Genomic DNA, 24,458 nt, shown 5'->3' on the forward strand with positions numbered 1-24,458 from the left:
GCAGGCGAACGACAGGGGGGCCCGCCAGGCTAAGCCTAAAGAGAAGGCGGTGAATGCACGCAATGACCATCTCGAAATCTTGGCGCCCGAAATTTCGAACTCCACTTCGTCGCTTGAGCTTCCAGGTGAGGAACTTCTCCAGTGGATAATTCGGCCAACCATGCCGCCCTCCCAGCTCAAGCGGCTCAAAGCCTCCCTCCGCGAGCAAGGCATCACAGGCCCTCAAAAATCTAAAAAGCAGAAAAAATCGCAATCCAAAAACGCCGGCGCCCGCGCTCAAAAAGCCACCGCGCTCGCATCGATCCGCGAATCCTTCAACCCCTTCGAATTCAAGCACCTGTCGCGACCGAAGAAGCACGATTACGTCACCGCCCAACCGCAAAATACGAAGACGAAGGTGCTAGGCCGACCAGGTGTCACGAAGAGCCATGGCGAGGAGACGAGGAGAAAGACCTTGTTACCGGAGATGAGTCGGAAGAACAAGGTGGGCGGGATTGTGGATAGGCGGATTGGCGAGGATGATCCGACAATGAGCTTGGAGGACAGGATGATGGCGCGGTTTGAGAGGGAGCAGCAGAGGAAGAGGGGTGGGGGTAATGTGTTTGACCTCGAGGAGGCCGAGGATGAGGTTGAGCTTACGCATGGGGGAAAGACCTTACGGTTCGACGAAGGCGATATTGGCGAGGGAGACTATGATGCTGCTAGTGTCAGTGGGTCCAGCGATGGAGAAGAGGACGGCTTCTTGAAGCGTAAAAGAAGGAGAGATGATGAGGATGTTGATGCCGCAGAAGGGGCTGCAGAAGAGCAGCCCGAGAGGAAGAAGAGTAAGGCTGAGGTCATGAAGGAGGTTATTGCCAAATCGAAGCTGCATAAGTACGAACGACAGCAGCAGAAAGAGGATGACGACGACCTGAGGATAGAGTTGGACAAAGACCTCAATGAGGTGCTGGCTGCCCTGCGTGGACACATCAACAAACAACCTGCTCCCGAGGTGCCAAAGGAAGCTGCAAAGCCGGAGAATGCGATTCATCCAGATCGTGCTGCTCTTCTAGCCGGCAAATCGAGAGATGAGGTCGACAAGGCATACGATGCAAGAGTGCGCCAGCTGCAGCTCGATGCCCGTGCTAAACCCACATCACGCACGCGTACAAGCGAAGAAATAGCCGAAGAAGACGCTGCAAAGCTACGCGAGCTTGAAGCGAAGCGGCTTCGTCGAATGCGGGGAGAAGAGAGCGAAGATGAGGTGGAGCCTACCCATACAGAGAGAGAGGATGCTGAAGAATATGATGATGCTGCCGCCTTCAACCTAGCCTCTCGAATCTCGCAAAGTCGCCCTCAGGGTGTTGAAGGTACGTTCTCCATTATTTTCGAGGCGTAGTTGAGCTTTGCAAGCATAATACTTATGTACTTCCTCGCAGATGAGGACGACTTTCTATTGGATGACCTCATAGCCAGCGAATCTGAAGCAGACATCTCTGAGGCTTCTGAAGATGAGTCCGATATCGAGGATGACACCATGGCCGTGGACGATGACCAGGATGACGAATTCTTGGAATATGTACGCCCGGAATCCGCAAAGCGAGAAAAGGCGACTAATGGTGTACCAACGGTTAGATCTAAGCTGGCCTATACCTACCCTTGCCCGCGATCGCATCGCGAGATTCTTGACTTGAGAGACATTGCTGTCACCGATCTTCCTACTGTGATCCAGCGCATCCGTGCACTCTATCACCCCGGTCTTCATGCGGACAACAAGAATAAGCTCGCAGACTTTGCGTGCGCTTTGGTCGACCATATATCCTACCTTACCAACCAGACCCCCCCGGCGCCTCTATCCGTTGTAGAGTCGATCGTCCGGCATGTGCATTCTCTATCAAAAAGCTATCCTTCACAGGTTTCCACGCGCTTCCGGGAACACCTCAAAGGTATAAAAGACAACCTTACTCCAGGCCAGCTAACCATCCTGGTTGCTATTGGCTCAATATATCCTACCTCTGACCATTTCCACCAAGTCGTCACGCCTGCGATTACCAGTATGGCGCGCTGGATGGGCATGGCTTTCCCTCGATCCGTTCATGACGTCTTGGTGGCAGCCTTGGTCGGTGCTACCTGCCTGCACTATCAAAGGATATCCAAGAGATACATCCCCGAGCTCATCAGGTGTATCCGGCTCTCACTTCAATGCCCGCAAATCACCAAAAAACTCGTCGCAGCGCACGCGCAAAACGCCCTAAAGGCCGCAGATCTCTGGTCAAAATCCCCAGCCTTCATCGAGATCTTCACCCCCCTCTTAGATCCCCTCGCTCAAGCGACCCAAACGAACGCAGTCCAACGCCTCAAAATCCTCATCCAACAAGCCCGCCTCAACCGTCGGCCCCAAGAACTACACCACCACCGCCCGCTTCCAATTAAAACCTCCATTCCCAAATTCGAAGAAGAATTCGATCCCAACGAGCACTACGATCCAGACAAGGAGCGCGCGGAAGCAGCCAGACTTCGCAAAGAGTACAAGAGGGAGAAGAAGGGTGCACTTAGGGAGCTGCGCAAGGATGCAAATTTCATTGCGAGAGAGCAGCTGCGCGAGAAGAAGGAGAAGGATCGCGCGTACGAGGAGAAGTATAGGAAGCTTGTGGCGGAGATTCAGGGTGAGGAGGGCAGGGAGGCGAAAGAGTATGAGAGGGAGAAGAGGGCGAGGAAGCGGAATCGGTGAGGGATGGACTGAACGTGTGGGCTACATCTAGCTAGGCTGCATATATCAGACTAGCTATGAATTCAGATCTGTGGATTCAGAAGTTCAATCGTGACGCCTTCCGCCTGTCCTTTGTGGAAGATGCTCTCGTGATGCATTGCATCGTGCGCTGCCATTTTAGCCTTGGTACAGCTTTTAGAGAGGGGAGAGTGGGCCGAAAAGGCATGACGGCAAAACTTGGAGAAGGCTTACATGAATCAGCAGCTGAGATGCTATTTGTACATGGTCTATATTTTCACCTTTGCCGACGGTGATGTGGGTATTTTCTATATGATGTTCTGAGTCCGAGGTTGTTCAATAATCAACTCGGCACACGCTGTGAATGGAGTCCAGATCTATTTACACAAAGCAGAGAATATTTGCAAGAGTATGCCTGTTACTCCTTCTTGGAGCCTCCCGCATCTGCCTTGAGCTCCTCTCTCGAGGGCTCCTTCTCGCCCTCTGAAGCGCGCTGATCCTGCTCCGTGCGCTCCGCGCTGCCTGTACTCCCAGTAGTATCACCTGTGCTAGCCTCTGCTTCCATACTCTCTTCCTCAGATTCCTCTTTCCGCTTCGGCTTGTCATCTTCGTCAATGTTCTCCGTGTCCTTGGGTGAGGCGGTAGCCTTGTTCTCATGGTCTTTAGTCTGCGAATTTTCTTCTTCAATGAGCTCTTGCTGCTCCTTAAGGACTTCAAGACGCTGCTTGTTGGTTGCTGCGCCTTCGGCGGTGTGGACCTCGAGCTCGATCTCGTGGAACAGCTCCTCCGGAATGCTAGATAGAACGGCTTGAAGGGCGTCAATCTGGGACGTCATTTCGGATTCCTTGCCTTGAGCATAGACGAAAGCGTTGGACAGGACGAGGAGCGTGGACGGTACGCCATACTTCAGGCGCAGGTCAAGCCATGTCTGGAGATCCTCCCTTAACCGTGCAGGGGAGACGCCATAGGTGCGGAGGCCACGGCTTGCGCAAGCGCTCTGAAGTTCGGGCACGGAGAGAGAGTTGACGCCTTCAAAAGAAATGGCCCTATCGTCGCGCTTGATCTGGCGCATACGGACCCGAATCTGGTAGCGCAGGAAGTTGTCTGTGCCAAAGGATGCCATGTTCATGTACCGGCAGATGGCAACGAGCTGTGGTCTTGAAAGGTTGTCGAGCGTCAAGTCGTCTTTGAAGATCTTGCAAACCTTGATGATCTCGTCCTGCGAGGGGGATTCGCCAGTAGTTCGGACCTGCGATAAGAAGTCAGCGTCATGTCGTGTTGGACAAGACCGATGCGAAAGGACTGATCAGATACGCACCTTGCGGAAGAACTCGGCGAACTCCTCTCTCTGCGCGCTCTCGGCTGAAATTGGCAATCCCGTCTCCTTCAGAGTCTGGCGAAGGAAGTTGCTAACTTCCTTCCGGGTGGATCGAAGGGTCTTCGCCTTTGCGTCTTTGGCCGACTGACCTTCGTAGGTGCTAGGGAGGAGATTGGGGAAGAGCTTCAAAGCTATTGGGAGGAACAATTCTCCCAAGGGGACGATGATGAAGACGGAGAAGGGAACTAAGCGTCCGAGATCCTGGACAGTCCTTTGCAACTGTACCCTGTTAGCGCATGGCCACCCAGCCCTCCTTGTAGTCGCATACCTGACGGTTCTCTCGCCTTGTAAGCTCATATCCGGCCGCCATCTTCAAAGCTAGCTTTGTACTGATCCTGACCTCTGCTGCGAGCAGCTTCGTGCCGTCCCAGTAATGGGCCGCCTCCTTCTTCACCTTCTGCCAGACTGTGAGCTTCTTCTTTTCCTCTTCTTTCTTCGCCAACGCCTTCTTTTCCTCCTTATTCTCCGCTGCCGCTTTCTCCGACGCTAACTCTGAGAGAGTCCGAGCCTCCTGCGCCTTGGTCTTCGGGCTTCCTGTTGGTTGATCTCTAGGAATTTTGATATCCGTCCCCGCGCTTGTGGACTTCTCCTGCGGCTTCTGCTGCTCCTCTTTTGGGAGAGGCTTCTTCGCTTGCTCGGGATTGAATCCGGGAGGCGGGAAATTGCCGCCGGAATTGGATGACGTTGAAGTCTCGGTCGACATGGTGCGGCGCGGAAGAAGCAAGGCAATGGCGGGAAGGCTCTTGGGAAGCTGTCGATGCGGCCGTCCAGCGGTTCTGACGCCGGCTCGAAGCACAGCGGGCGCTGCCCGGGAGGCAGCTCGACTGACGTACATTGCGCCGAATGCGGATGCGCAAGCTTAGGGAGCGACGAAGAGTGGGAACGCAAAAGTGCGGCGGCTTGGAAGGAGAAGGAAATTCCAGCAGAAGGCGGATTCTGATGGGAAACAGGCTAGGATGGGATTGTGGTGTTGAGGAGTGTGGTGTTGAGCAACGTTGTGCTGACGGAGCATTAAAAGATGGGCTCTGGCCAGGAACAGGCGTCGATCGGAGGCTTGGCTGCTGCCACCCACGTGCCGTGGATTGCCGCTTGCGGACAGGCCGGAGACGTTCGGGGCGCATTATTCCACAGGTGCACCGAGAGATGTCCATGGGTCCTCGGATTCAGCAGACCAAGGAGTGCCCATCGGGTGGCACGTACAAAGTACAGTAGACTAATGTTAGGCTGTGTGTTCGCAGTGCGGCGGTGCCTCGGTGGCTTGTGCTCGGCCTTATGCGTGGAAAGCCGGTCATCGAAATGCTGCGAATGCCGGCCCCTCACCAAAGCGCCAACCGCCTGGCCCGTCTCTGCGCATCCGCACCTAATAGATCCCCAGACTGCCGTGCCCTATCCCCGTTTTCTTTCTTCTCTGCCTTTCCTTTCGCCGTCGTCGACATTGCATCCTATCACTATCCTCTTTTACACCGCCAAAATGCAGCTCCGCTAGTTCCCGCGGTCTTCAGTCGAAGCCCTGGGGCTTCCATTCCACCGCTTCGGCCCTGTATACATACCTCCGAGTTCGCCCGCTTCATAGACTATCACTATACCACCCCATAGAATGGCACTCTCGAGAGCAGCGAGGGTTATATTGGTTGGCGCTCCAGGAGTGGGGAAGGGAACGCAGACGGAGCGCTTGATGAAGCGCTTTCCGGAAATCTCCTCTATAAGCTCGGGCGATCTCTTGAGGAAGAATGTCAGGGAAAGAACGCCTCTCGGTGCGCCTGTCATACTCCCACGCGTTGCTGTCGCTAACAAGGCGTAGGCGTCCAGGCCGAAGCCAAGATGAAGGCCGGCGCATTGGTCCCAGACGCCATGATCTTGCGGCTTATAGTCAACGAACTCACAACACGCGGGTGGATCCAGGACAGCACAATAAGACCATACAACGTGTACTCCAGTTCGATGAGCCTGGAGATGGAAGGGACCGTGGACTCCGTTATGATCCCTTCGACACTTCGAACGCCAAGGTACAACTATTCCGACCATCCAGGCGCGTCCTTTATCCTCGATGGCTTCCCAAGAACAGCGCCGCAGGCATTGCAGCTCAACGACATCGTCCCCATCAACATGGTGGTCAATATCCAGACCCCAAGCGAGATCATCATTGATCGCATCTGCAACCGTTGGGTCCATGCGCCGTCGGGGAGGGTCTACAACACCACGTTCAATCCCCCGCGAGTGCCCGGCAAGGACGATGTGACGGGCGAGCCGCTCACCAGGCGCGAGGACGACGACCCAGAGGTCTGGAAGGCGCGGTTGAAGGCCTTCACGGACACGAGCCAGTCCTTGCTCGAGCATTATGACAAGTTGGGCGTGCTGTGGACTGTGAATGGGAACAGCAGCGATGAGATTTCCCCCAAGATTTTTGAGCAGTTTGACAAACGATTTGGCGTTCCGGACCACTGATAGATCTGCGTTTTTGATTGTACTGGTTCCACTTGCAGCGAATAGCCGCGGGATTCACGGCGGTGTCCGTCTGGCGGGCTCTTTCCTTTTCAATTCACTCTGTGTATAGCTTGACCGACTTGGGTTCATAGCTGCCGGCCATGGTTCTTCACCGCTGCAGACCGTTATTAATTACACCACGTTCTTTCTCAAATATTGTCGAAGATGATTCTCGAGCACCGCCGCATGCGTAGCATCGACGACTTCGACCGAATGTACAACGCAATCCGCGTCCAAGCTTCTGGCGATGCTGCTGCGCGCCGCCCCGCAGGAAGCGAGCAGCGCTCGGATTCCAACGTCACCACCCCAGCCTCAAGCCCGCCAACCTGCGCAGCCCACTCTGATTCCACCAATACCTCCTACGACGCCGACGCCGACGCCGACGCCGACTACGACCTGCTCCACGACCTTGCAGCAATCGAAGAAGAGGACCGATACACTGCGCTCGATCCCCGGGCCGTCCTGCTGCCGAGAATGGCCGAAGACTTCAGCGAAGGCCGCCTGGAGACCTTCGTCGGCAAGCCGCAGAAGGAGCTGCCGGGCACCAAGGATGCATACGTCTCTTATCTTGTAACTACCAAGGTCGGTGTTTGTTGCTCAAGCTTTGCGTCGCTTCGAGGAGAATGCAAGCCTAACGTGACATGCGCAGTCCGACTTCCAATCCTTCCAACGCCCCGAGTTCTCCGTGCGCCGCCGCTTCACCGACTTCCTCTTCCTCTGGAAACAGCTCACCAAGGAGTACCCACAATGCGCCGTCCCACCGCTACCCGACAAGCACAAGATGGAGTACGTGCGCGGCGACCGGTTCGGTCCGGACTTCACGCAGCGGCGCGCACACTCTCTGCACCGATTCCTCAAGCGGATAACCCTGCACCCGGTCCTGCGGCGAGCTATGCTCCTGATCAACTTCCTCGAGAGCCCAGACTGGAATCAGCACATGAAGGGGAGGTCGTCAAGATCGGCAAGCGCGTCCGAGCAGGGCGGAAGCGGCATTGTGGATTCGATTGCGGAGAGCTTCCTGAATACCTTTACCAAGGTGCACAAGCCGGATAAGCGATTCATCGAGGTCAGCGAGCGAGCTACAAAGTTGACAGAGGATCTTTCAAATATCGAGAAGGTGGCGGTGCGCGTCGCAAGGCGTCAAGGGGACCTTGAGCAGGACTACAACGACCTGGCGACGCAATGCCAGAAGCTTATCACCCTGGAGCCGGGCGTTGAAGGGCCTCTCACGTCCTTTGCTTCGTCGGTAGCTACGACTGCGCAGGGCTTCAAATCGATACGGGACCACACCGATCAAAACTACCTCACCAGCCTGCGGGATATGGATGCTTATGTCCTCGCATTGAAGGCTCTCCTCCGCACGCGGGAAAGCAAACAGCTGGACTTCGAAGCACTGAGCGACTACCTCGCAAAGTCTGCATCCGACCGAGATTCACTAGCCAGCCAGCACGGCGCAGGCATGGGAGCGTCCGGTTTCCTCCGCTCCAAGGTCGAGGACTTCCGCGGCATTGACCATGAGCAGGCTCGCAGACAGAGGGTGCGCAAGCTAGAGGTCGAGATTGAGAGATTGACAGGCGAAGTCGAGAATGCGAAGAAGGCCACGGAGGCCTTCGACGAGCACACGGTCAAAGAGGTTGAGGACTTTGAACGCATCAAAACCGTTGAGATGAAGGACACGCTCGGAGACCTGGCGGATGCGCACATCGAGTTCTTTCAAGACACAATCGAAACATGGGAGAAGTTCCTCGAAGACATGCGGAAGGAGGAGGATGAGAGGAAGGCCACGGCGGCATCCTCATAGAGTGGAAGCTCCAGTGCACTGCCTGCTCCGGCAATATTGGTTTCACGGAGAACAATTCCTGGTCAGTGTCTTGGACGAGGCTGGGTTGATGTCTACCCGGCTGTGTGCGGCGTTTTTTTGGCTCACTAGACTTTGGGCGTAGCTATTACCTGTGGCTCATTGATATGTTAATGATAGAGACTGAACCGTCATCATGCCGCGCGCACATTTGTACAAGTCAACAACAGGTTGGTAGTGATGTAGTGTCTCAGGCATGCCAGACGTCGCGCCAAAATGTCAAGAGCTCGCAAAGACAGCGTGACGCAGAAACATAACCCTGAAGGAACCATGATGTGCGCAGAGGCCTCCACGGGGCCGAACCAGCCCAATCCGAGCTGGACCAATCTAAGCCTGTTGTGCGGGATTTAGTGGAATCGGGATTTTAATTAGGTCCATTCTATGTACTTTTGGCCTCGAAAGGCTAGTCAGACTCTAGCCTAGGGAGGAGCTCACGGGATATCAGCATCGTCGTCGTCACCTCCAAACCCAAAGCTAAAGCCTGCTCCTTCTTCTTCCTCATCACCAATTTTCGTAAGCTCCTCCCACTTCCCTCGCCCTTTCTTACCCTTCCTTTCCAGTTCTGCGAGTCCCTCCTCCAGAATCTCCGGATGATTCTCCCTGAGCCTCTCCACAAAGAGCTCATATGCCCGATCGCACACTTCGTCCTTGAACCCGCTGACCTGGTCTCTCTGATCCCTCAGGAAGCCAAGCACGTCGGCTAGCTTCTTTATGGGCACAAAGTTTTGCGTCAAAGCGAGACCATCTTCTAGGTTCAGGACAAGATGGAACCAGCCTGACGGGACATGCAGGATCTCGCCTGCGTAGCAGATACCTTCGCGGCAACCGGGTGTCTCGCGAGCCAGAGAGTGGAAGGTTAGGAAGTACTCGGCAATGGAGAGGGGGGATGTGATTTCGGATTGGTCGTCTGAGAGAATGACGCCGGGCGGAGGCGGGAGCGTGGGCGACGAAGGGAACATGAGCCAGTATTTGGAGCCAGTGAGAACCGCGTTCCATGCGTTGGTGGCGTTGGGGTCTTTGTGGAATGTACTGCCGCTACGCTTGGGACCCATGATCATCCAACGACAGTCAGGGCGGTGCTCTCGGAGTACGCTGAAAAGGTCTTCGCCGAAGCAGTCTGGCGACCAATATGCTGGCTCCACTGCATCGCGGCCTGGAGTTATGCCCGTCTTCTCCACAAAGCCGCGGTCGAAGAGGTAGAGGGAGCTTTCGTCGCTGCTATTTGACATGTAGTCCATATACTTGGCCATGGGCCAATCGACAGCCTCGGCTCTGAATTTGACGTCCGGATACTTCTCTAGAAGATACTGCGGCGTCCATTTACCGTAGACTGGCCATTCTTTCACCGGCGAGGTAAGAATGAAGGGTTTGTCGGTCCACTTCTCGGCGTACTCATCCCGAGTAAGGTCGGGGAGCCGCTGGATAGCATTCTGTTTAGGAATGTTTGAAGTAAAGGGTTCGAGAGAAGTGTGAGCGCATTGGAAAGGACGATAAAGGACGTCCGAAAAGAGGTCTTTGCAGGAGATGGAAGTCACATGCTCCTGGGGTATTCGAAGAAAGGTTGTGCGCCACGTCCCACGCCAAACGAAGTCCTCAGGGCGCGATCTATTCGTTTGTTAGTCTGACTGTTTACCGTGAGATCAAAGGATTGGAAGATTGCCAAACTATAGCAAATGACCGCAGCAAATGAGTCACAGCGCTCGAGTGCAAGGATGGACTCATAACGTAGAGTCATTGAGTCTGAGACAGAATTCAGAACCAAACTCTCCTCGGCCGGCTGTTTGAAACATACATGCCCCACCCGCATGAGGCACAACAGGATGTATCTACTAATAGAATACACAGGAGAAGGGGAGGGTATATGTTGATTCCGTGACCGGAAATGGAACAGTGTAAACGAACTTTCGTCACCTACCCTACAAACAAGGCCCTCCACAGCTCGTCGAACCGAGTGAAGGCGTACAATGCCCGACATGTGCTTCCCAACCGCACAAGCTGGTCAGCATTGAATGACTCAAGAACGAGGCTGAGTAGCTCGTCAGGCAGCGTTGCGAACGAGCCGCAGCGTGACTTTAGATTCTCCGATGCGGTGTAGGCATTGCCCGCGGGCTTGACGTGCAGCGGGTGGGGAGGAATTGCAGTCGCCACATCGTCCGCATCGTCGGGCTGGACATTCGCCGCCGACGATAACTTGATCTTTTTCGCCGGCCGTGATTCGGCACACGCGTGGTGGCTAGCATCCAGGATGCCGGGCGCCATCTGGAAGAAGGTTCAGGAACAACGCTTGCTCAGCTGGAAAGCGCCGGCAGACAGAGGGTACGAAGCAAACGGCGACTGGAAGGCATCAGGCGGGCACAGGGGCCCGGCGAGGTGAAGGCAAAGCAGGAGTGGGAGGTTTGCCTCATGGCTCAACGGTGAATTTGGGACGACGCTAGCGCCGAATCCTCGCTAAAAGTTTTCTCATAAAAGGACCGCCGCCGACCTCCCACCTTGCTCCATCACCACACACAAAGCACGCAACCCAGAGCAACCCACATTCCTAGATACCCATTCGATTCTCGCGCAGAGGATCTGGTATCTAGTTTTACAGCAGCGACTTACCCACTCACCAGCGGCGGCATCCCGAGGATCCCCACCGCTATCAGCCCCGCCACGAGCCCTTCGTTCGACTACAGAGCAGCGCCTGTAGTCGTCGGTCTCTGAACCTCCCAATCATGGCTGACAAAGGTCTTGAGGATGTGCCTGAGGGTGAGTGTCCCTTCCGCATCGCTTCCCGGCGCTGCGCTCGTCCACTGGCCGGCCGCAGCGACCTCACCTGAGAAATTTCTCTGAGCGGCGCTAACCGCCTCCCGCAGGCCAGATCGAGTCCAACTACGATGAGACGACGGACTCCTTCGACGCGATGAACCTCAAGGCGGAGCTCCTCCGCGGAGTCTACGCCTACGGTTTCGAGCGCCCCTCCGCCATCCAGCAGCGCGCCATCATGCCCGTCATCAAGGGTAAGTCGGACGGCCCCCACATTGCAGGGTTACAGACATTGACGTAGACAACAGGCCACGATGTTATCGCGCAAGCCCAGTCAGGTACCGGTAAAACGGCTACCTTCTCCATCTCCGTCCTCCAGAAGCTGGATCCCAACATCAAGGCCTGCCAGGCGCTCATCCTCGCCCCCACCCGCGAGCTTGCCCAGCAGATCCAGAAGGTTGTCGTCGCCATCGGCGACTTCATGAACGTCGAGTGCCATGCGTGCATTGGTGGTACCAGCGTTCGTGATGACATGAAGGCTCTGCAGGAGGGACCCCAGGTCGTCGTTGGCACGCCCGGACGTGTCCAGGACATGATCCAGCGTCGCGTTCTCAAGACGGACCACATGAAGATGTTCGTCCTCGACGAGGCCGACGAGATGCTGTCTCGCGGTTTCACCGAGCAGATCTACGACATCTTCCAGCTCCTGCCGCAGTCCACCCAGGTCGTCCTCCTGTCCGCCACCATGCCCCAGGACGTGCTCGAGGTCACCACCAAGTTCATGCGCGACCCCGTGCGTATCCTTGTCAAGAAGGACGAGCTCACCCTCGAAGGTATCAAGCAGTTTTATATTGCCGTCGAGAAGGAGGATTGGAAGCTCGACACCCTCTCTGATTTGTACGAGACCGTCACCATCACCCAGGCCGTCATCTTCTGCAACACCCGCAGGAAGGTCGACTGGCTCACCGACAAGCTCACTGCCCGCGACTTCACTGTCTCGGCTATGCACGGCGACATGGACCAGGCCCAGCGTGATATCATCATGAAGGAGTTCCGATCCGGCTCTTCCCGAGTCCTCATCGCCACCGACCTCCTTGCCCGTGGTATCGACGTCCAGCAGGTCTCGTTGGTCATCAACTATGACCTACCCGCTAACCGCGAGAACTATATCCACCGCATCGGTCGTGGCGGTCGTTTCGGCCGAAAGGGTGTCGCCATCAACTTCGTTACCGCCGAGGATGTCCGCATGATGCGCGAAATTGAGCAGTTCTACAGCACCCAGATCGAGGAGATGCCCATGAACGTTGCCGACCTGATCTAAGCGCTTCGATTCTACGACTCCGATCCAACTTACCTGCCGGAGAGATTTGGTTGGCGAATTGGGTTAGTCTGTGCTTTCACTAATTCGGGGCTTGCCTGCTTGGTCAGGCACTGTTCCTTCGCTTTATTCCAGCACAAAAGCAGCTCGAGGTGAGACGTGGTGGATCTCTACATTCGTGGCATCTCGGCGTTTGTCAATTTTCGTGTGCAAACTCCTTCGGAAAGGCTTTTAGAAAAGTGCGGCGGATGCTCAGTTTGCGAGTGTCTTTTTTAGTGTCTCTTTCTTTCACTCATAGGCTTTCCTGTATTCGAGGATCTGCTGCGAGGGTTTGGTTATCATGGCTTGTGAGCGCGATGGGATACCCTTTCCATGGCTCTGCTGGTCACTGATGACGGTAATGACTACTCTTACACGATATAGATACGGTTGCGAATGCATCATTGTCCTCTGAATCTTTTACCTTGTGCTTGTGATGTTGCTGTCCACGGGTATTCTTTAACTACTATTCAGTCCGATAGTTCGGCCTGAACCTTTTTGCCTCGGGTCATGACATCAACCCCTCCAAACTCACTTCCGTAAAGCGACTGTCCTGAACTTTCAGCATGGCTCGCGCAACGCTGGATATTTACCTCAGTAATGATGCTCTCGCAAACTTCTGCCGTACTGCTCCATTTCTCCCGATGTGATAATATCGTGGGCTAATACGTGCTCAGCAAGCGCTTGCCCGCCTCCGCGCATACAACCCTCCACCGACACAATGGTATAATTGCCCGCTAACACGACGCGCCGCCGTCCTGATACTCCTTTTCCCGGACCGATATGGCGACCTCAAAGTCGTCCTCACGATGCGCGCGGCTACACTGAGGAATTATGCGGGACAGGCAGCACTGCCCGGAGGTATGGAGATTATCGCCCGGAGGGAAGACGTGAGCGCGCATATGGACTGATGTGCCCCAGGAAAGGCGGACACGCTCGATGAACAACCCTTCGATACCGCGCGGCGAGAAGCATACGAGGAGATTGGACTGCCTACAACGGACACCAAGCTCCCACCGGGCTTCAAAGTCGAGCACCTGTGCGAAATGCCGTCCAACCTGGCGAAGACGGAACTCGGTGTACGGCCTTGCGTTGCGTTTCTGTGTCCTTCCGCTACTACGTCGGCCTCGTCGTTGTCGGGAGACGAAGACATGAACGCCGCCTCCGCCGTCGAGGAAAAGATGATTCCAAGGCTCGATCCGAAGGAGGTGGCCGCCGTCTTCACAGCGCCCTTCCGCAACTTCCTGCGCAAGACCTGGGACGGCCCCGCGCCAGGCCCCACACAGCCCAGCGGTAAGCCCGAGAAATGGTATCGCGGCAGCTGGACGGACTGGCACGAGAGCCGTTGGCGTATGCACAACTTCTACATTCCGCGCCCGCCACCTGCCTCGCCCACACAACTCCGGCACAATCCTTCACAGTCACGGTCTTCTCCTCTTCGCTCTTCTTCTTCCGCTTCATCAGGGAAGAAAGACGTTCCACAGGGCGATGACCCGCGCCCGGAGCCCGCGGCTTTTGAGGCGTTGACTACATTCCGCGTGTTTGGGATGACGGCTAGGATACTGGTGGATGCGGCGAGGGTCGCGTATGGCGAGGAGCCGGAGTTTGAGCATAATAGTCATTTCGGGGATGAAGAGATGATTGGGAGATTGTTGAAGATAGGCAGGCTGAGTGAGGTTCGGAGGAAAGGAGACGAGTTGACGCGGGAGGTGCTCAGGGAGGCTAGTAAGATATAGACATTGGGAAGGTGGGAAGTTAGATGTTGCCTTGTAGACTTTGCTCAAATAACCGTATACGGCGAATTTCACAGTAAAGTGCACAACATCATGTCTCCTAGATATCCTACCCTATACCCAGGGTTCTCATTTCTAAAATCCTAGGGAGTGAAACACATGGTAGAGTCTACGACGTCACATATGCATGATTGGAGATTCTATAGACAAGATAGAGGCTCTCCTTCGAGGGAGAGCCAAAAAGCGCCTCATCGCGGAGGTCTTGTGCGGATTCCGGGTATCTATCCGATAGCGTCCAATCCTGACAGAAAACGATAAAAAAAACACCGAGTCATGCCAAATCATTCCATGCCGACCCACCCATGACGCCTAGAGCTATGCTGAACAAAATAAAGACAAAATCCGGCCAATCTGCCACCAATGTCTACACGACCCGTGAGAAGGCCTGGTGCAGCCACCCATCAAGGGCAGAGACCAAGAATACCCCGAGCAAACCCAATCTGAAATTGCATTCTCCACCTCTTATACCTCCATCGAATCGATCGACGCCTAGTTGAACGAGTCCGGGGGTAGCGTGTCCTTCTGCGCGAGGAAGAGCTGTGCCGCGTTCTCGATGTTCCAGTTCGCTGCTTGTAGACACTGGACTGCCATGTCTCGCTTCAGATTCGTCTGCTCTTGGACGTATGTAACCATGGCTTCCTGCTCCGGCGTGAACCCTGGGGTTGGTGCTGGTACTGGAACCGATGTCGGCGCGGGGGCTACCACCGGTGCTGTAACCGGGGCTGCCGCGATAGAGGGGTCGTCGCGGACTTGCTGTCCGTTCAAGAGGCGCAACTTTGGGAACCATGAGATGATTTCTTCCTGCCAGCCCTCCTTGCAGATTTCGAGAATGAGGTGCTCCAGGTGCCGGAATCGGTGTTTCCAGGGCTTGAGGTCGTTTACGGTGGAGAACTTGTTGCCGGAAAGGTCGAGGTTCTTGATGTGAGGAAGAGTTGTAGCGAGGTCTCGAACCACGTCCAGGTTGGGAAGGTTGTTGCCGCTGAGAGTCACGCTGTGGATGGCTTCTCGCTTCTCTTCGGCGGTCTTAAGAGTCTGGTCGCAGACGATCATAAGGGCAGGGAAGAATTTGGCCTGCGTGGAGGGTCTGTCAAACATTCCGGACTTGGCAACCTCTTCATCCTCCGCGATTTTTGATAGATTGAGAAGCTTCTCTGCGGGGTTGTACCGTCGCTCGAGGAATGCTTTGAGAAGCTCGACAGTGGCGTTTTTCTCGGAGGAGTTCTTGGTTTGTGGACGGTCGCCGGCGGTGTCCATGGTGGAGGAGGCATTAGGCGAGCGGGAGCGGATACCAGGCCCGGAGATTGTGAGCTTCTGGGTGCCGTGGACAGAGTTGAATGTGAATCCGTTGATTTTGCTGAAGGCGACCACGTCTTCAGGGCGGACCCAGAGCGTGAGTGCGTCTTCTCCCACCCGGTGACGCTTGACCATTTTCGGGGGAACGTTGCCTTTCGAGGCATTGGGGCTCCGTCGCGCTGAGTGCCGCTCGAGGAAGTTGAGGAGCTTTGTTGACTCGGCTTTGTCGGTGTAGCCGGTGACTTTGAGTTCGGTCAAGGGCGCGGTATGGGTATTGTTCCTGGGACCGGAGGGAGCGGAGTGGGCACGAGCCGGAGAGACACGGGGAGCGGCGCCCATGATGAGGTCTCCATCGCGGTCGCGGCGTTGATGCTTGCGGATTCCGCCACGGGGTCGGTTAGAGGCCATGTTGAGGGAGATTTTGGCAGCGAGGAGAGGTGGGGAAGAGCGCGGGTGGTGGGTTAAAGAGCGCTGTTCGTGTTTGGGTGCGGTTTGCTGAGGCAGCCGTGGGAAACGGCACTTATGACAAAGCGATTCGTTGCCAAGACGCTAAGGCAGAGCCGCCTCGCCCCCGATTCCGCAACACCAGCTCAGCTCATATCGAGTGAAACGACGCCGGATCTGAAGCATAGAGTCTTCATCAACAAAGCCACAGTAGTCCTTTGTTTTGTGACCAGAATAGTACACAGATCTGCCGATACCTTGCTCAACATTTCATTTCGAAGGCATGGGCGTTTGCGTGCCTGCAGTCACCTAGAGCGCGTTTTGGTGATTGGCGCCACGAGCTATTCAACGCCTCAAATGCTCGATCATATCCCCTTATGATGTCATCAAGGCGGGCGTGAGTCCAGTTTACACCAGGTTTGAAGTGAAACTTTATCGGTCAGCGACTTGCCCTCGATGTTCATCCTTGCTACCCCGCCATTGCCCCACCATGAATAGTTCACAGTCGCGTGAAATCGAACTTCTTTACACTACGCCACTGCTTCCGCAACACGAATACCCTCCATCCTCTTCCACTAAGGCCGGATAGCCTTGCGACCATGGCTACAGAAACATACCCCAGGAAGGTCACGTATTGCGGAGGTGCGAAAATCTTCCCTTCGCTCGCATCGACAGGAATGCTAACCGGTAGCAGTGTGCACTTTACCCCCTGAAGTAGGTAGGATACTAGCGCAAGTGAAGTTGATTCATAATGGTCTGACAGTCAATGTGTTCAGTACTGCGAGTTCGGCGGCACGACGAAAAAGTGCGAAGAGTGGCTGGAGCAAAACCACCCAGACATGCATGCGAAGCTGTACTCGCAAGGTACGAGCCGGCCAACCTTTCTCTTTCCCGTGTTGCTTCTGGACACACTAACATCTTCACAGAAACAATCGAGCAAAACCTCTCTGCCCTCTCCCTCGAAGCGCAAAAGCGCGCCGAAAAAGACTCCCAAAAGAAAGCCGCGAAAGCGGTCGCCGCCGAAGCCCGTGCCCAAGAGCAGCGAGCCTCCTCCAAAATCCTAATCAAGCGCATCGAGCGCAACAAGCGCAAATACGTGACGGCCGTGCAGGGTCTCGAAGCGTTCGGCCTCGACATCAAGAAGGTGGCCAAGGACTTTGGCAAGAAGTTTGCGACAGGGTCAAGCGTGACGAAGATACCGGGCGGCGGTGAGGAGATCACGGTGCAGGGCGATTTGAGCGATGATATCTATGATTATGTGGTGGAGACGTATAAGGATATCCCGGAGGACAATGTGGAGTGTATCGAGGATAAGAAGAAGAAGGCTGCCGGTTGAGGGGTTGAATGGAACGGAGATTGTCTCTTGGGTTATGGCATAGCGAGCGGGATACCAAAGGCCATTCTAGGGCGAGGACCGTGATAGTACGGTCCATAAAACCACGAGCAAATGATGCCCGCAGCTGAGATATCAAACGCGCATGAGACGCATGAACATTGTTGCTTTTGCCCGTATGTGAGATGTGCTCGTGTTGGAATCGCCAACCTCCTCAACTCTAAGCGGTGGATTTCTCCAATACCCTTATCTTGGGCTCCATTCTGACTTCCGCCCACCAGCCCTTCAAGACCCTGTCTCTTAAGAAATCCTCTAACGATTCCCACAAGTATGCTACCCTGGACGTCCAATGAACAGGCCCATTCTTTTCCTGTGCGGTGCCGTCCAAAGGCTTCGCAACTAAGCCGGTCTTCTCTCCAGGTTTCAATACTCGCACGCCAGTGAAGCCGTACACTGCATGTACCACTTTCCATTTTCCGATAATCTTCTCCGGTTTCTCGGCTAGCACGTAGTCGAAGGTGACCCAGAACATAGGATCAAGAAGGGTTTCTGGGTCCTCGGTCTTGTCGTAGGTCCACGTCCTCCTGTTGGCAATGTCTTGCGCCTCAAGGACGTCCAGGACTGTCTGTGGTCCCTCGTGGTTCTCCAAAAAGCGCGTGACGCCTGTCTGACAAGCGAGATTGTCGAAGTAGACGTGGATGTGACGATCCTCAGGAAGGACTACGTGGTTGTGGAGGAAGGTGAGAGCTTCGCCGCCCGGGTAATTGAGGCTGGATATCGCCAATAGAACCGTTGATACTGAAAAGGAGACCAACATAGATCCAACCAGAGTGAGGCTAAGGATCGCGTATATGACGGACTTTGCTCTACGCGTCCAGATCCAAGATGCTCCTGTGGCAGCAACGGCTGTCAGACCTGGGATTATGTAGATGATGAAGCGCCATTCCTTATGCGGAAGAAAACTGTACAAGCCGACGAAGCTGAGCAGTGGTATCAGGAGATCTAGGCTTCGTCTTCTGGTTGATACGTTGAGCACCGCGACTGGAATGCATAGTAGATATGTAGCTGGGTTCAGCATTAGCCGTGGAAGTGCGTTGACGAAGTAGTAGTGCCATGGAGAGACACCCCAGTCTGCGGAATGGCCTTGGAGAGTATTGTAGTAGAATGCAGTCCATTCAGGCCATAGTGGGATAGATTGCCAGAAGAATGAGTCGATAGGTACGGTGCAAAGCAGGCCGATGACAAGACCGGCGACTCCGGCCGGGATGATAATCCCCGTAATGGATATTCGCCGAGTAGCGAATAGATACAGCGTGATGGTCCCGACGAGGATGGCCAGCTCCGAACGGAAGACAACTCCAGCAAATGTAAGGAGATATAAACACAAGCGGTAGCTTTTCGGTACTGATGTGCTGCTCCACGTGGCAGTATAAGCTTTGAGCAAGCTTCGCAACGCTAGGGTGCCTGAAGCATCTCAGCCATGTGTGAGCGGGTATATAGAATCTCTGCTTACTGAAAACGAATGCGAACATGTTCGGCAATGTCCTCGATGCGTAGTACATTACATGGAACTGGCTAGCTTGAAACATAGCATACCATATCCCAGCGCCGGTACCGAAGGTCTTCTCAACGCTGCGACCGAACGCAATGAGCGCGATGGAATTTAATATTCCAAGCACAGCTCTGACTATGGGTAGGTGGTGAACGCCGCGTCTTTTTTATAATGATAGACATACTCACCAAGCAACTGAAGTTGAACAGGGGAGCTGATGAATCTAACCCAAGGTCTGGACAAACCGCTCAAAAGCAAGGCTCCGACGAACGTCCTCGGCACGCTTCCCGGAAACGAAACATGGTCATAGTTGGCCGTGAAGAACTGATCATAGTTCTCATTAGGAATCCCGTGTATCAAAATATCGTGAATAGCCTGTATATTGAACGACTCCTCGACTTTGGTGTAAGGTGACGCAAACAGGTGGATCAAAATAAAGGTCGGGATGAGAAGATAGAACATCCATGTAAGCCGTGCCATCTCATCGGCGTCTCCTTCCCGAGCTGGAATTGGCCCAGCTATGTGAAAATGAAATGTGATGAAGTTGATGTAACGGAGCTCGTAGGTTTGGCGTTTACGTTCACGCAACAAGGGTCGTATCACGTGTGCTTAGCGTCGCACTAAATCGAACCCTGACAGGGGTGTGTCGATCCTTCACGACTCTAACACCAGCAGATATGGAGCTCAACCAGGTTGCGGTACCCGCCGTATACGCTTTAATATCGTTCCTTGGGTATCCATCACAGATACTCCTCTCTTACTTAGATCCCGGACCTTTGACGAAGAATGAACTCATCCTATCAAATACTGCCCTCGTGCTTATTTACATCACATACACCAAGTCGGTATTTGTGGATCCAGGGCGCATTCCAAAGGGCTGGGAGAAGAAGGATGGGGAAGAGCCTAGGAAAATGAACGGAAATGGGGAGAAGAAGGGCGGACAAAGCAGGAAATGGTGTCGGAAATGCGATGCTCCGAAGCCACCGCGGACTCATCATTGTAAAGAGTGCAAGAGGCAAGCAGTGTTCATTCTTTCTATAAATGACCCCAGTCACAGTCATTTGGTCTCTTTTGTAGCCTACTTCTAGGCAATGTAAAAGTAGTGATCCTAACGATCTCCTAGATGCATACCGAAAATGGACCACCACTGCCCCTGGACCGCAAACTGTGTCTCGCATACCACCTTTCCGCACTTCCTTCGTTTCTTGTTCTACGCTACCTGCGGTCTCTCCCTACTAGCCTACTTCCTCTGGATCCGCATCTCGACCCTCTGGGCCAACCGCAATCTGCCCGCCTACCTCGGTCCCAGCCCTTGGCTCGTCGCCCACCTCTTCATCGCCACAGTAGCCAATTCCATCACCCTGTTTGCGTTAGGTGTTCTTTTCATCAGGAACATATGGTGCTTAGCCGTAAACACGACGACGATTGAGGGCTGGGAAATAGAGAGGCATCGCACGCTTGTGAGACGCGCACGGCATTTCGGTGGCTGGCTTGATGGGCCGGATGGAGCAAAAGTGCGGATTGAGAAGCAGGAGTTTCCATACGACATCGGGATATGGAAGAATATCAAGCAAGGCATGGGTACTGGAAACGTACGCAACCCTATAACGCAATCTCTCCCTAAAGCCCGCAAGACCTGTGCTAATGCTACAGACAGCCCCTATCCTGGTTCAATCCCTTCGCGCCCACCCCGACCCTCTCAACTGGCCTCTCCTTCGAAACAAACGGCTTCGATGACCCCTCCTTATCCTGGCCACCTCCCGATCCGGACCGCTCGTATCGGCGCTTCCCGCAGTCCAGCAGCAACGGCGCCGAAGGCTTCACCTACTCCGAAGCTAATCTCAGCTCCGAAGAAACAATAGCAGCGTTCCGAGAGCGACAAGCCGCCGATGCAGTAAGAAGGAGGAAGCCGTTTCTTCAGCGCGTGGAGACGAAGTTGGCGCAGGAACGGAGAAATCCGTTCCAAGACGAGCTGGAGTATGGAAGCGGTGATGAGGAAGAGTATGAGGGCGGAGGTAAGAGCGGAGAAGGAAGCCAGAGCGGGGAGGAAGGGTGGCGGAACTCGGAGGGCGAGAGGCTAAAGGACTTTGGCGTAGATGAAGAGGTTGAATTCTACGATGAGCAGGAGGATGACGTCCCCTTGGGCGAGCTACTGGCGCGGAAAAGAGAAGCCGCTTCAGCGTATCAATGAGATTAATGGCATGAAGGTGTCAGCTTCACCTCCGAGATTTGACTCTAAGTGTACGTCCATACTAAGCCCAGCACGTCGCACATCAACCGCAAAGGCCCTAAATGGTACGTCACGAGCAAATCGTCTGTGTACCTACCCGAAACGCACCTAAGGCTTCTCCACAAGCTTGTCCAATCGTGTACCGATCGCAGGACGATCGAAGCATCCAGGACGGGCACTTGCATATCCTCTACTAAAGAATAGACCCGCCGCTTCGGGTGCCCGGACGCTCGGGAGAGCTGCTTGGAGAGCCACGGACGCGGAAATGGAGAAAAGACAGACACAGACGAGGCTTAGCGTATGAACCATCAGTGTGAGAAAAGCAAAATCACGATTAGTGTTGTAGGGCTGCGTGAGCAATGAAGAAGTCTAATCCGGCTACAAGAGAATGGAAGAATAGGTGTGGTATCCGCGCCCATTGCCCGATCCATCCTAACCCAGCCATGCATGAACCATTGCCGTCCCGACGACGGATCTGGTGATTATGCCCCGGAACACCTTCGTCCAATCCTATTTCTTTTACATGCCACGACCCTGAAGGAGACAGAAACCCCAACCTTTCCAAAGCACTGATTCATCCATACAATCTAATCCTAAGAACCTCCTCACCTATTCAAACGCGCAATCTCCTCCTCTTGCGGTGGCCAAGATGCCGCTGGAAGGTCAGTAGCAGATGCCGACTCGATCTGTAGTTCTTGATCTGGCCTTCCAATCTCGACGCGGCATTTAGAACTCGGCGGTGCCGTTCCCTTGAACGGTGTAGCCGAACGCGGTATTGTCGCTCTCTCCCATCTCCGTGTCGCCGCTCAGAACCTGGTGTTGGGCATTCTCTGCTGAGGTATTGGCGCCTGCATTGGCCCCGCCGGCCCCGCTTGCATTGAACTGGTTTGCAGGTTTGTTCTGATTTGCGAGGAGGGTCTCGTGCCACCAATCAATAAATAGTTCAGATAAATGTCTTCGCCAAAATGAGGCAACAAAGGAAAAAACAGGGGCGAAGGGAATTGTGGCAGCTTACCTCGCGATACCGTGAGAGATAAATCTTCAATGCTTCCGAGTAGTTCTCGAAACCAAGCGAAGTCATGGCGAAAAGGATGTCCTCGCCGTTGACAGTTTTGCGCTTTTCCTGCTGGCACTTTTCGGAGGCTGGACGCGCAACGTCAGCGGCTGGTGGACGGGCGCTCAATCTGAAACGTACCTTCGCTGGTGATGAAGGAGATGAACTCGCTCACGCATTCCTGCATGCATTCCTTTGCCTCCTTGGCTATTTTGGCATTTTCGGGCAAAGCGAGCTTCATGATGCGCGCGACTGGAGCAAAGTTGCGAATGTTAGCATCTGACGCAGCACTGGAGCTTGCGCCTTTCTGCGCGGACTGTGGCGGCGAAGTGGAGGACTGTGGGGAAGCGGACGACATGGCGCCGGCTGCAGGGCGACCGTTTGCCAGGTACACAGAGACCTTGACAGGCCGTCTGGGAAAGCAAAGACGGTGATTCGACGCGGAGACGACTCGGGCGCGCGATTAACGAATATGCGCGCATCCAGCGGCGCCAGATGGTAGCAATCCGTCGACGTGCAGATGGGAGCGAAACGGCGCGCAAATCAGAGCGAAGGAGAGAACAAGTGAAATAGACGCACCATTGGCGATTGGAAGCCATCGGTCTTGCTCCTTGACTTCGAACTCGTACCCGAGTCCCTGCGCTTGTGTTTCCTGAGCTTCTCTGTCCATATGCGGCTCCGAATCGTCAGGCGACTGAGCGCTTGGTTCCACGCCCTCCTTCTTCGGGGGGGTGGACGACATGTTTATTCGGCCGCCTGCAGGCCCGGGGACCTGCTTCGAGTGCCTGTGTGCGCTGGCGCTCTGCTCGTTATTCGCTGGCGTCCACGTCACTGTGGGAGATGCTGCTGGCTTGGCGGCCGACTATGCAACCGGCTGTGGGCACTGTGTAACAGGGACGTCTGACGGAGGAAGCGGTTAGCGGCATGCGTCTGGCAGCGGCTTGGGACGCAAGCTAACGTACGAAGAGGTGCAGCTGTTGGCGAGGGCGGGCAGCGCGCAAGGGAGCGGCCACGGGGAGCGCGGGTGCAGGAGCGTGAACTGGCGGCGTGTTACTCGACCGTTGCATGCACAATTGGGCGGAGGGAGGGTACTGGGTTTGCTGCGTGCGCTGGGGCGACTGAGCAGCGGCGGCGCACAGTGGAGGCCGTTGTCACCGCAGACGCACCCTGTGCGACGTCAAGAGAGCCTTTGAGCCTGGACGTGCTCTGCGCCGGGCGGTGGGACGGGCTGCAGGTCGCGGAGCTAGCGGCGGGGAATTGGGAGCGCTGCGGGCGCCGGTGAGGTGAGTGTTGGCAATCTAAGCTGGCGGAGGAGCTGCGCTTTCTTCGCAGGACGTCGACGGCGGCGACCACAACAGCGCGCGCGCCGGCCAATGGGGGACGGGCTGGGCCGCGACGCGCGAGGAGGCTCACCGGGATGGGAGCTTCAGCCTTCTGGGAGCTTGGGCGCGGGCGACGTGATGCGTGGCAGCCAGTCAGGACTCGCAAGCGGCGGTGAATGATGGGGCAGGAAAATTCGCGCGCAGAGCGAATCGAAGGGAGGAGGACAGCAGCGGCCAGGAAATGCGACTGCCGGCCGCCCACTCACGTCCGCGCATTTTCGGGCGGCCGCGCTCAGGCCCTCCTTTCCCCTCTCCCCGCGGGCCGCCCGCTCCGCCATTCACTCGCCTCGACGCCCTTCGCGCTCACTCCTCACTCCTCATACCTACTGTAGCTATGTCACTTGCTTGTCCCTCCCGCGGCGCTCCTCGGCTCCCCCGTCCATGATGCCAGCGCGGCCGTGTGGACCAGGCCTGTCGGGCGATCATGCGCATGCAGGTGATGGCCGTCAGCCGCCGCCGGCTCCCATTCGACTGCCCTACGGCCTGAGCATCGAGCGTTGCTTTTTCTCCTATTGGGTCCCTTGTCGAGCTGCCGTTGTTTCACGCCGATGCTGTTCTTCCGCGTTGTCGCGCCGACGTCATGTCGACGCTGCCCTCACCACGCCATGAGATACACCATTCGAGAGTTGCGTGTCTGACACCCCCGCCGCAAGGACCTGCTCCTCGCGGTGAGACGGTCCGCACTCTGGCCGGTCGCTAGCACGCTGGCCTGCAGGGTAGATCGAGGGGTTAGCTGGCAGTGCAGCTTCGCTCCTTGACCTCGTGTGCTGTCCCGGCCATGAAGCACGCATACCCCCCAGCAGATGCCGACGTGGACAAGTTCGAAGCTGTAGTCATGTCAGGCTCTC

General features: G+C 55.4%; 14 protein-coding genes across 14 annotated transcripts; 8 read left to right on the forward strand and 6 right to left on the reverse strand.

Moving 5' to 3' along the window:
* Positions 1 to 113: 113 nt before the first annotated feature.
* Positions 114 to 2,776, forward strand: BU26DRAFT_477088 (Nop14-like protein). Its single transcript, XM_033825590.1, has 2 exons — positions 114 to 1,349; positions 1,419 to 2,776. The coding sequence occupies exons 1-2, from the start codon at positions 161 to 163 to the stop codon at positions 2,708 to 2,710; spliced, it is 2,481 nt and encodes an 826-aa protein (XP_033688136.1). The 5' UTR covers positions 114 to 160; the 3' UTR covers positions 2,711 to 2,776.
* A 165-nt stretch (positions 2,777 to 2,941) lies between these two features.
* On the reverse strand, positions 2,942 to 5,274 carry BU26DRAFT_547700 (LETM1-domain-containing protein). Its single transcript, XM_033831897.1, has 3 exons — positions 4,354 to 5,274; positions 4,026 to 4,304; positions 2,942 to 3,956 (listed from the first exon to the last, which is right to left on the reverse strand). The coding sequence occupies exons 1-3, from the start codon at positions 4,918 to 4,920 to the stop codon at positions 3,126 to 3,128; spliced, it is 1,677 nt and encodes a 558-aa protein (XP_033688137.1). The 5' UTR covers positions 4,921 to 5,274; the 3' UTR covers positions 2,942 to 3,125.
* Positions 5,013 to 5,693, forward strand: BU26DRAFT_215969 (uncharacterized protein). The gene has a single exon (XM_033820705.1). It carries the CDS (start codon positions 5,104 to 5,106, stop codon positions 5,569 to 5,571), a length of 468 nt encoding a protein of 155 aa, XP_033688138.1. The 5' UTR covers positions 5,013 to 5,103; the 3' UTR covers positions 5,572 to 5,693.
* BU26DRAFT_449668 (adenylate kinase-like protein) lies at positions 5,427 to 6,720 on the forward strand. The gene is made up of 2 exons (XM_033824719.1): positions 5,427 to 5,839; positions 5,887 to 6,720. The coding sequence occupies exons 1-2, from the start codon at positions 5,683 to 5,685 to the stop codon at positions 6,528 to 6,530; spliced, it is 801 nt and encodes a 266-aa protein (XP_033688139.1). The 5' UTR covers positions 5,427 to 5,682; the 3' UTR covers positions 6,531 to 6,720.
* Positions 6,721 to 6,779: 59 nt separating this feature from the next.
* On the forward strand, positions 6,780 to 8,661 carry BU26DRAFT_515510 (uncharacterized protein; the record flags this gene model as incomplete). Its single annotated transcript, XM_033828084.1, has 2 exons — positions 6,780 to 7,151; positions 7,219 to 8,661. 2 exons carry the CDS (start codon positions 6,783 to 6,785, stop codon positions 8,368 to 8,370), a joined length of 1,521 nt encoding a protein of 506 aa, XP_033688140.1. The 3' UTR covers positions 8,371 to 8,661.
* A 138-nt stretch (positions 8,662 to 8,799) lies between these two features.
* On the reverse strand, positions 8,800 to 10,816 carry BU26DRAFT_515513 (Clavaminate synthase-like protein). Its single transcript, XM_033828085.1, has 2 exons — positions 10,343 to 10,816; positions 8,800 to 10,032 (listed from the first exon to the last, which is right to left on the reverse strand). The coding sequence occupies exons 1-2, from the start codon at positions 10,684 to 10,686 to the stop codon at positions 8,859 to 8,861; spliced, it is 1,518 nt and encodes a 505-aa protein (XP_033688141.1). The 5' UTR covers positions 10,687 to 10,816; the 3' UTR covers positions 8,800 to 8,858.
* A 154-nt stretch (positions 10,817 to 10,970) lies between these two features.
* Positions 10,971 to 12,930, forward strand: BU26DRAFT_515514 (ATP-dependent RNA helicase eIF4A). The gene is made up of 3 exons (XM_033828086.1): positions 10,971 to 11,175; positions 11,283 to 11,426; positions 11,481 to 12,930. The coding sequence occupies exons 1-3, from the start codon at positions 11,142 to 11,144 to the stop codon at positions 12,491 to 12,493; spliced, it is 1,191 nt and encodes a 396-aa protein (XP_033688142.1). The 5' UTR covers positions 10,971 to 11,141; the 3' UTR covers positions 12,494 to 12,930.
* Positions 12,931 to 13,040: 110 nt separating this feature from the next.
* BU26DRAFT_477107 (uncharacterized protein) lies at positions 13,041 to 14,466 on the forward strand. Its single transcript, XM_033825591.1, has 3 exons — positions 13,041 to 13,153; positions 13,207 to 13,390; positions 13,451 to 14,466. The coding sequence occupies exons 1-3, from the start codon at positions 13,130 to 13,132 to the stop codon at positions 14,263 to 14,265; spliced, it is 1,023 nt and encodes a 340-aa protein (XP_033688143.1). The 5' UTR covers positions 13,041 to 13,129; the 3' UTR covers positions 14,266 to 14,466.
* On the reverse strand, positions 14,457 to 16,100 carry BU26DRAFT_515516 (uncharacterized protein). Its single transcript, XM_033828087.1, has one exon. The coding sequence runs from the start codon at positions 16,021 to 16,023 to the stop codon at positions 14,812 to 14,814; it is 1,212 nt and encodes a 403-aa protein (XP_033688144.1). The 5' UTR covers positions 16,024 to 16,100; the 3' UTR covers positions 14,457 to 14,811.
* Positions 16,101 to 16,575: 475 nt separating this feature from the next.
* BU26DRAFT_449688 (RNA binding protein-like protein Tma22) lies at positions 16,576 to 17,558 on the forward strand. Its single transcript, XM_033824720.1, has 4 exons — positions 16,576 to 16,701; positions 16,754 to 16,773; positions 16,836 to 16,923; positions 16,986 to 17,558. The coding sequence occupies exons 1-4, from the start codon at positions 16,659 to 16,661 to the stop codon at positions 17,393 to 17,395; spliced, it is 561 nt and encodes a 186-aa protein (XP_033688145.1). The 5' UTR covers positions 16,576 to 16,658; the 3' UTR covers positions 17,396 to 17,558.
* A 54-nt stretch (positions 17,559 to 17,612) lies between these two features.
* Positions 17,613 to 18,924, reverse strand: BU26DRAFT_418466 (glycosyltransferase family 22 protein; the record flags this gene model as incomplete). Its single annotated transcript, XM_033823249.1, has 2 exons — positions 17,613 to 18,856; positions 18,906 to 18,924. 2 exons carry the CDS (start codon positions 18,922 to 18,924, stop codon positions 17,613 to 17,615), a joined length of 1,263 nt encoding a protein of 420 aa, XP_033688146.1.
* A 684-nt stretch (positions 18,925 to 19,608) lies between these two features.
* Positions 19,609 to 21,169, forward strand: BU26DRAFT_547706 (zf-DHHC-domain-containing protein). Its single transcript, XM_033831898.1, has 3 exons — positions 19,609 to 19,959; positions 20,068 to 20,536; positions 20,602 to 21,169. The coding sequence occupies exons 1-3, from the start codon at positions 19,622 to 19,624 to the stop codon at positions 21,133 to 21,135; spliced, it is 1,341 nt and encodes a 446-aa protein (XP_033688147.1). The 5' UTR covers positions 19,609 to 19,621; the 3' UTR covers positions 21,136 to 21,169.
* Positions 21,170 to 22,117: 948 nt separating this feature from the next.
* Positions 22,118 to 22,970, reverse strand: BU26DRAFT_419286 (uncharacterized protein; the record flags this gene model as incomplete). The annotated part of the gene is made up of 3 exons (XM_033823291.1): positions 22,118 to 22,317; positions 22,370 to 22,480; positions 22,808 to 22,970. 3 exons carry the CDS (start codon positions 22,968 to 22,970, stop codon positions 22,118 to 22,120), a joined length of 474 nt encoding a protein of 157 aa, XP_033688148.1.
* Positions 22,971 to 23,011: 41 nt separating this feature from the next.
* On the reverse strand, positions 23,012 to 23,770 carry BU26DRAFT_547707 (uncharacterized protein; the record flags this gene model as incomplete). Its single annotated transcript, XM_033831899.1, has 2 exons — positions 23,012 to 23,267; positions 23,321 to 23,770. Coding segments are annotated over 2 exons (573 nt in total), but the record flags the coding sequence as incomplete, so codon positions are not given.
* Between the last annotated feature and the right edge of the window lie 688 nt (positions 23,771 to 24,458).

Source organism: Trematosphaeria pertusa (genome assembly GCF_010094035.1).
Source record: "Trematosphaeria pertusa strain CBS 122368 unplaced genomic scaffold BU26scaffold_3, whole genome shotgun sequence".
Classification (NCBI taxonomy): Eukaryota; Fungi; Ascomycota; class Dothideomycetes; order Pleosporales; family Trematosphaeriaceae; genus Trematosphaeria; species Trematosphaeria pertusa.

What these genes read in the sequence shown, in the direction of transcription:
- BU26DRAFT_477088 (XM_033825590.1), top strand. Translation starts at nt 161, where the DNA reads ATGCCGCCCTCCCAGCTCAAGCGGCTCAAAGCCTCCCTCCGCGAGCAA. An exon ending in TCGCCCTCAGGGTGTTGAAG is followed by an intron (nt 1,350 to 1,418) that starts GTACGTTCTCCA and finishes ACTTCCTCGCAG; the next exon opens with ATGAGGACGACTTTCTATTG.
- BU26DRAFT_547700 (XM_033831897.1), bottom strand. Translation starts at nt 4,920, where the DNA reads ATGTACGTCAGTCGAGCTGCCTCCCGGGCAGCGCCCGCTGTGCTTCGA. An exon ending in CAAGGCGAGAGAACCGTCAG is followed by an intron (nt 4,305 to 4,353) that starts GTATGCGACTAC and finishes AACAGGGTACAG; the next exon opens with TTGCAAAGGACTGTCCAGGA. An exon ending in TCGCCGAGTTCTTCCGCAAG is followed by an intron (nt 3,957 to 4,025) that starts GTGCGTATCTGA and finishes TTCTTATCGCAG; the next exon opens with GTCCGAACTACTGGCGAATC.
- BU26DRAFT_215969 (XM_033820705.1), top strand. Translation starts at nt 5,104, where the DNA reads ATGGGCTCTGGCCAGGAACAGGCGTCGATCGGAGGCTTGGCTGCTGCC.
- BU26DRAFT_449668 (XM_033824719.1), top strand. Translation starts at nt 5,683, where the DNA reads ATGGCACTCTCGAGAGCAGCGAGGGTTATATTGGTTGGCGCTCCAGGA. An exon ending in CAGGGAAAGAACGCCTCTCG is followed by an intron (nt 5,840 to 5,886) that starts GTGCGCCTGTCA and finishes AACAAGGCGTAG; the next exon opens with GCGTCCAGGCCGAAGCCAAG.
- BU26DRAFT_515513 (XM_033828085.1), bottom strand. Translation starts at nt 10,686, where the DNA reads ATGGCGCCCGGCATCCTGGATGCTAGCCACCACGCGTGTGCCGAATCA. An exon ending in TGGAGGGCCTTGTTTGTAGG is followed by an intron (nt 10,033 to 10,342) that starts GTAGGTGACGAA and finishes ACAAACGAATAG; the next exon opens with ATCGCGCCCTGAGGACTTCG.
- BU26DRAFT_515514 (XM_033828086.1), top strand. Translation starts at nt 11,142, where the DNA reads ATGGCTGACAAAGGTCTTGAGGATGTGCCTGAGG. An exon ending in TCTTGAGGATGTGCCTGAGG is followed by an intron (nt 11,176 to 11,282) that starts GTGAGTGTCCCT and finishes CGCCTCCCGCAG; the next exon opens with GCCAGATCGAGTCCAACTAC. An exon ending in CATCATGCCCGTCATCAAGG is followed by an intron (nt 11,427 to 11,480) that starts GTAAGTCGGACG and finishes CGTAGACAACAG; the next exon opens with GCCACGATGTTATCGCGCAA.
- BU26DRAFT_477107 (XM_033825591.1), top strand. Translation starts at nt 13,130, where the DNA reads ATGATGCTCTCGCAAACTTCTGCC. An exon ending in TGCTCTCGCAAACTTCTGCC is followed by an intron (nt 13,154 to 13,206) that starts GTACTGCTCCAT and finishes ATACGTGCTCAG; the next exon opens with CAAGCGCTTGCCCGCCTCCG. An exon ending in ACAGGCAGCACTGCCCGGAG is followed by an intron (nt 13,391 to 13,450) that starts GTATGGAGATTA and finishes GATGTGCCCCAG; the next exon opens with GAAAGGCGGACACGCTCGAT.
- BU26DRAFT_515516 (XM_033828087.1), bottom strand. Translation starts at nt 16,023, where the DNA reads ATGGCCTCTAACCGACCCCGTGGCGGAATCCGCAAGCATCAACGCCGC.
- BU26DRAFT_449688 (XM_033824720.1), top strand. Translation starts at nt 16,659, where the DNA reads ATGGCTACAGAAACATACCCCAGGAAGGTCACGTATTGCGGAG. An exon ending in GAAGGTCACGTATTGCGGAG is followed by an intron (nt 16,702 to 16,753) that starts GTGCGAAAATCT and finishes AACCGGTAGCAG; the next exon opens with TGTGCACTTTACCCCCTGAA. An exon ending in TGCGAAGCTGTACTCGCAAG is followed by an intron (nt 16,924 to 16,985) that starts GTACGAGCCGGC and finishes ACATCTTCACAG; the next exon opens with AAACAATCGAGCAAAACCTC.
- BU26DRAFT_547706 (XM_033831898.1), top strand. Translation starts at nt 19,622, where the DNA reads ATGGAGCTCAACCAGGTTGCGGTACCCGCCGTATACGCTTTAATATCG. An exon ending in CATTGTAAAGAGTGCAAGAG is followed by an intron (nt 19,960 to 20,067) that starts GCAAGCAGTGTT and finishes ACGATCTCCTAG; the next exon opens with ATGCATACCGAAAATGGACC. An exon ending in AAGGCATGGGTACTGGAAAC is followed by an intron (nt 20,537 to 20,601) that starts GTACGCAACCCT and finishes TGCTACAGACAG; the next exon opens with CCCCTATCCTGGTTCAATCC.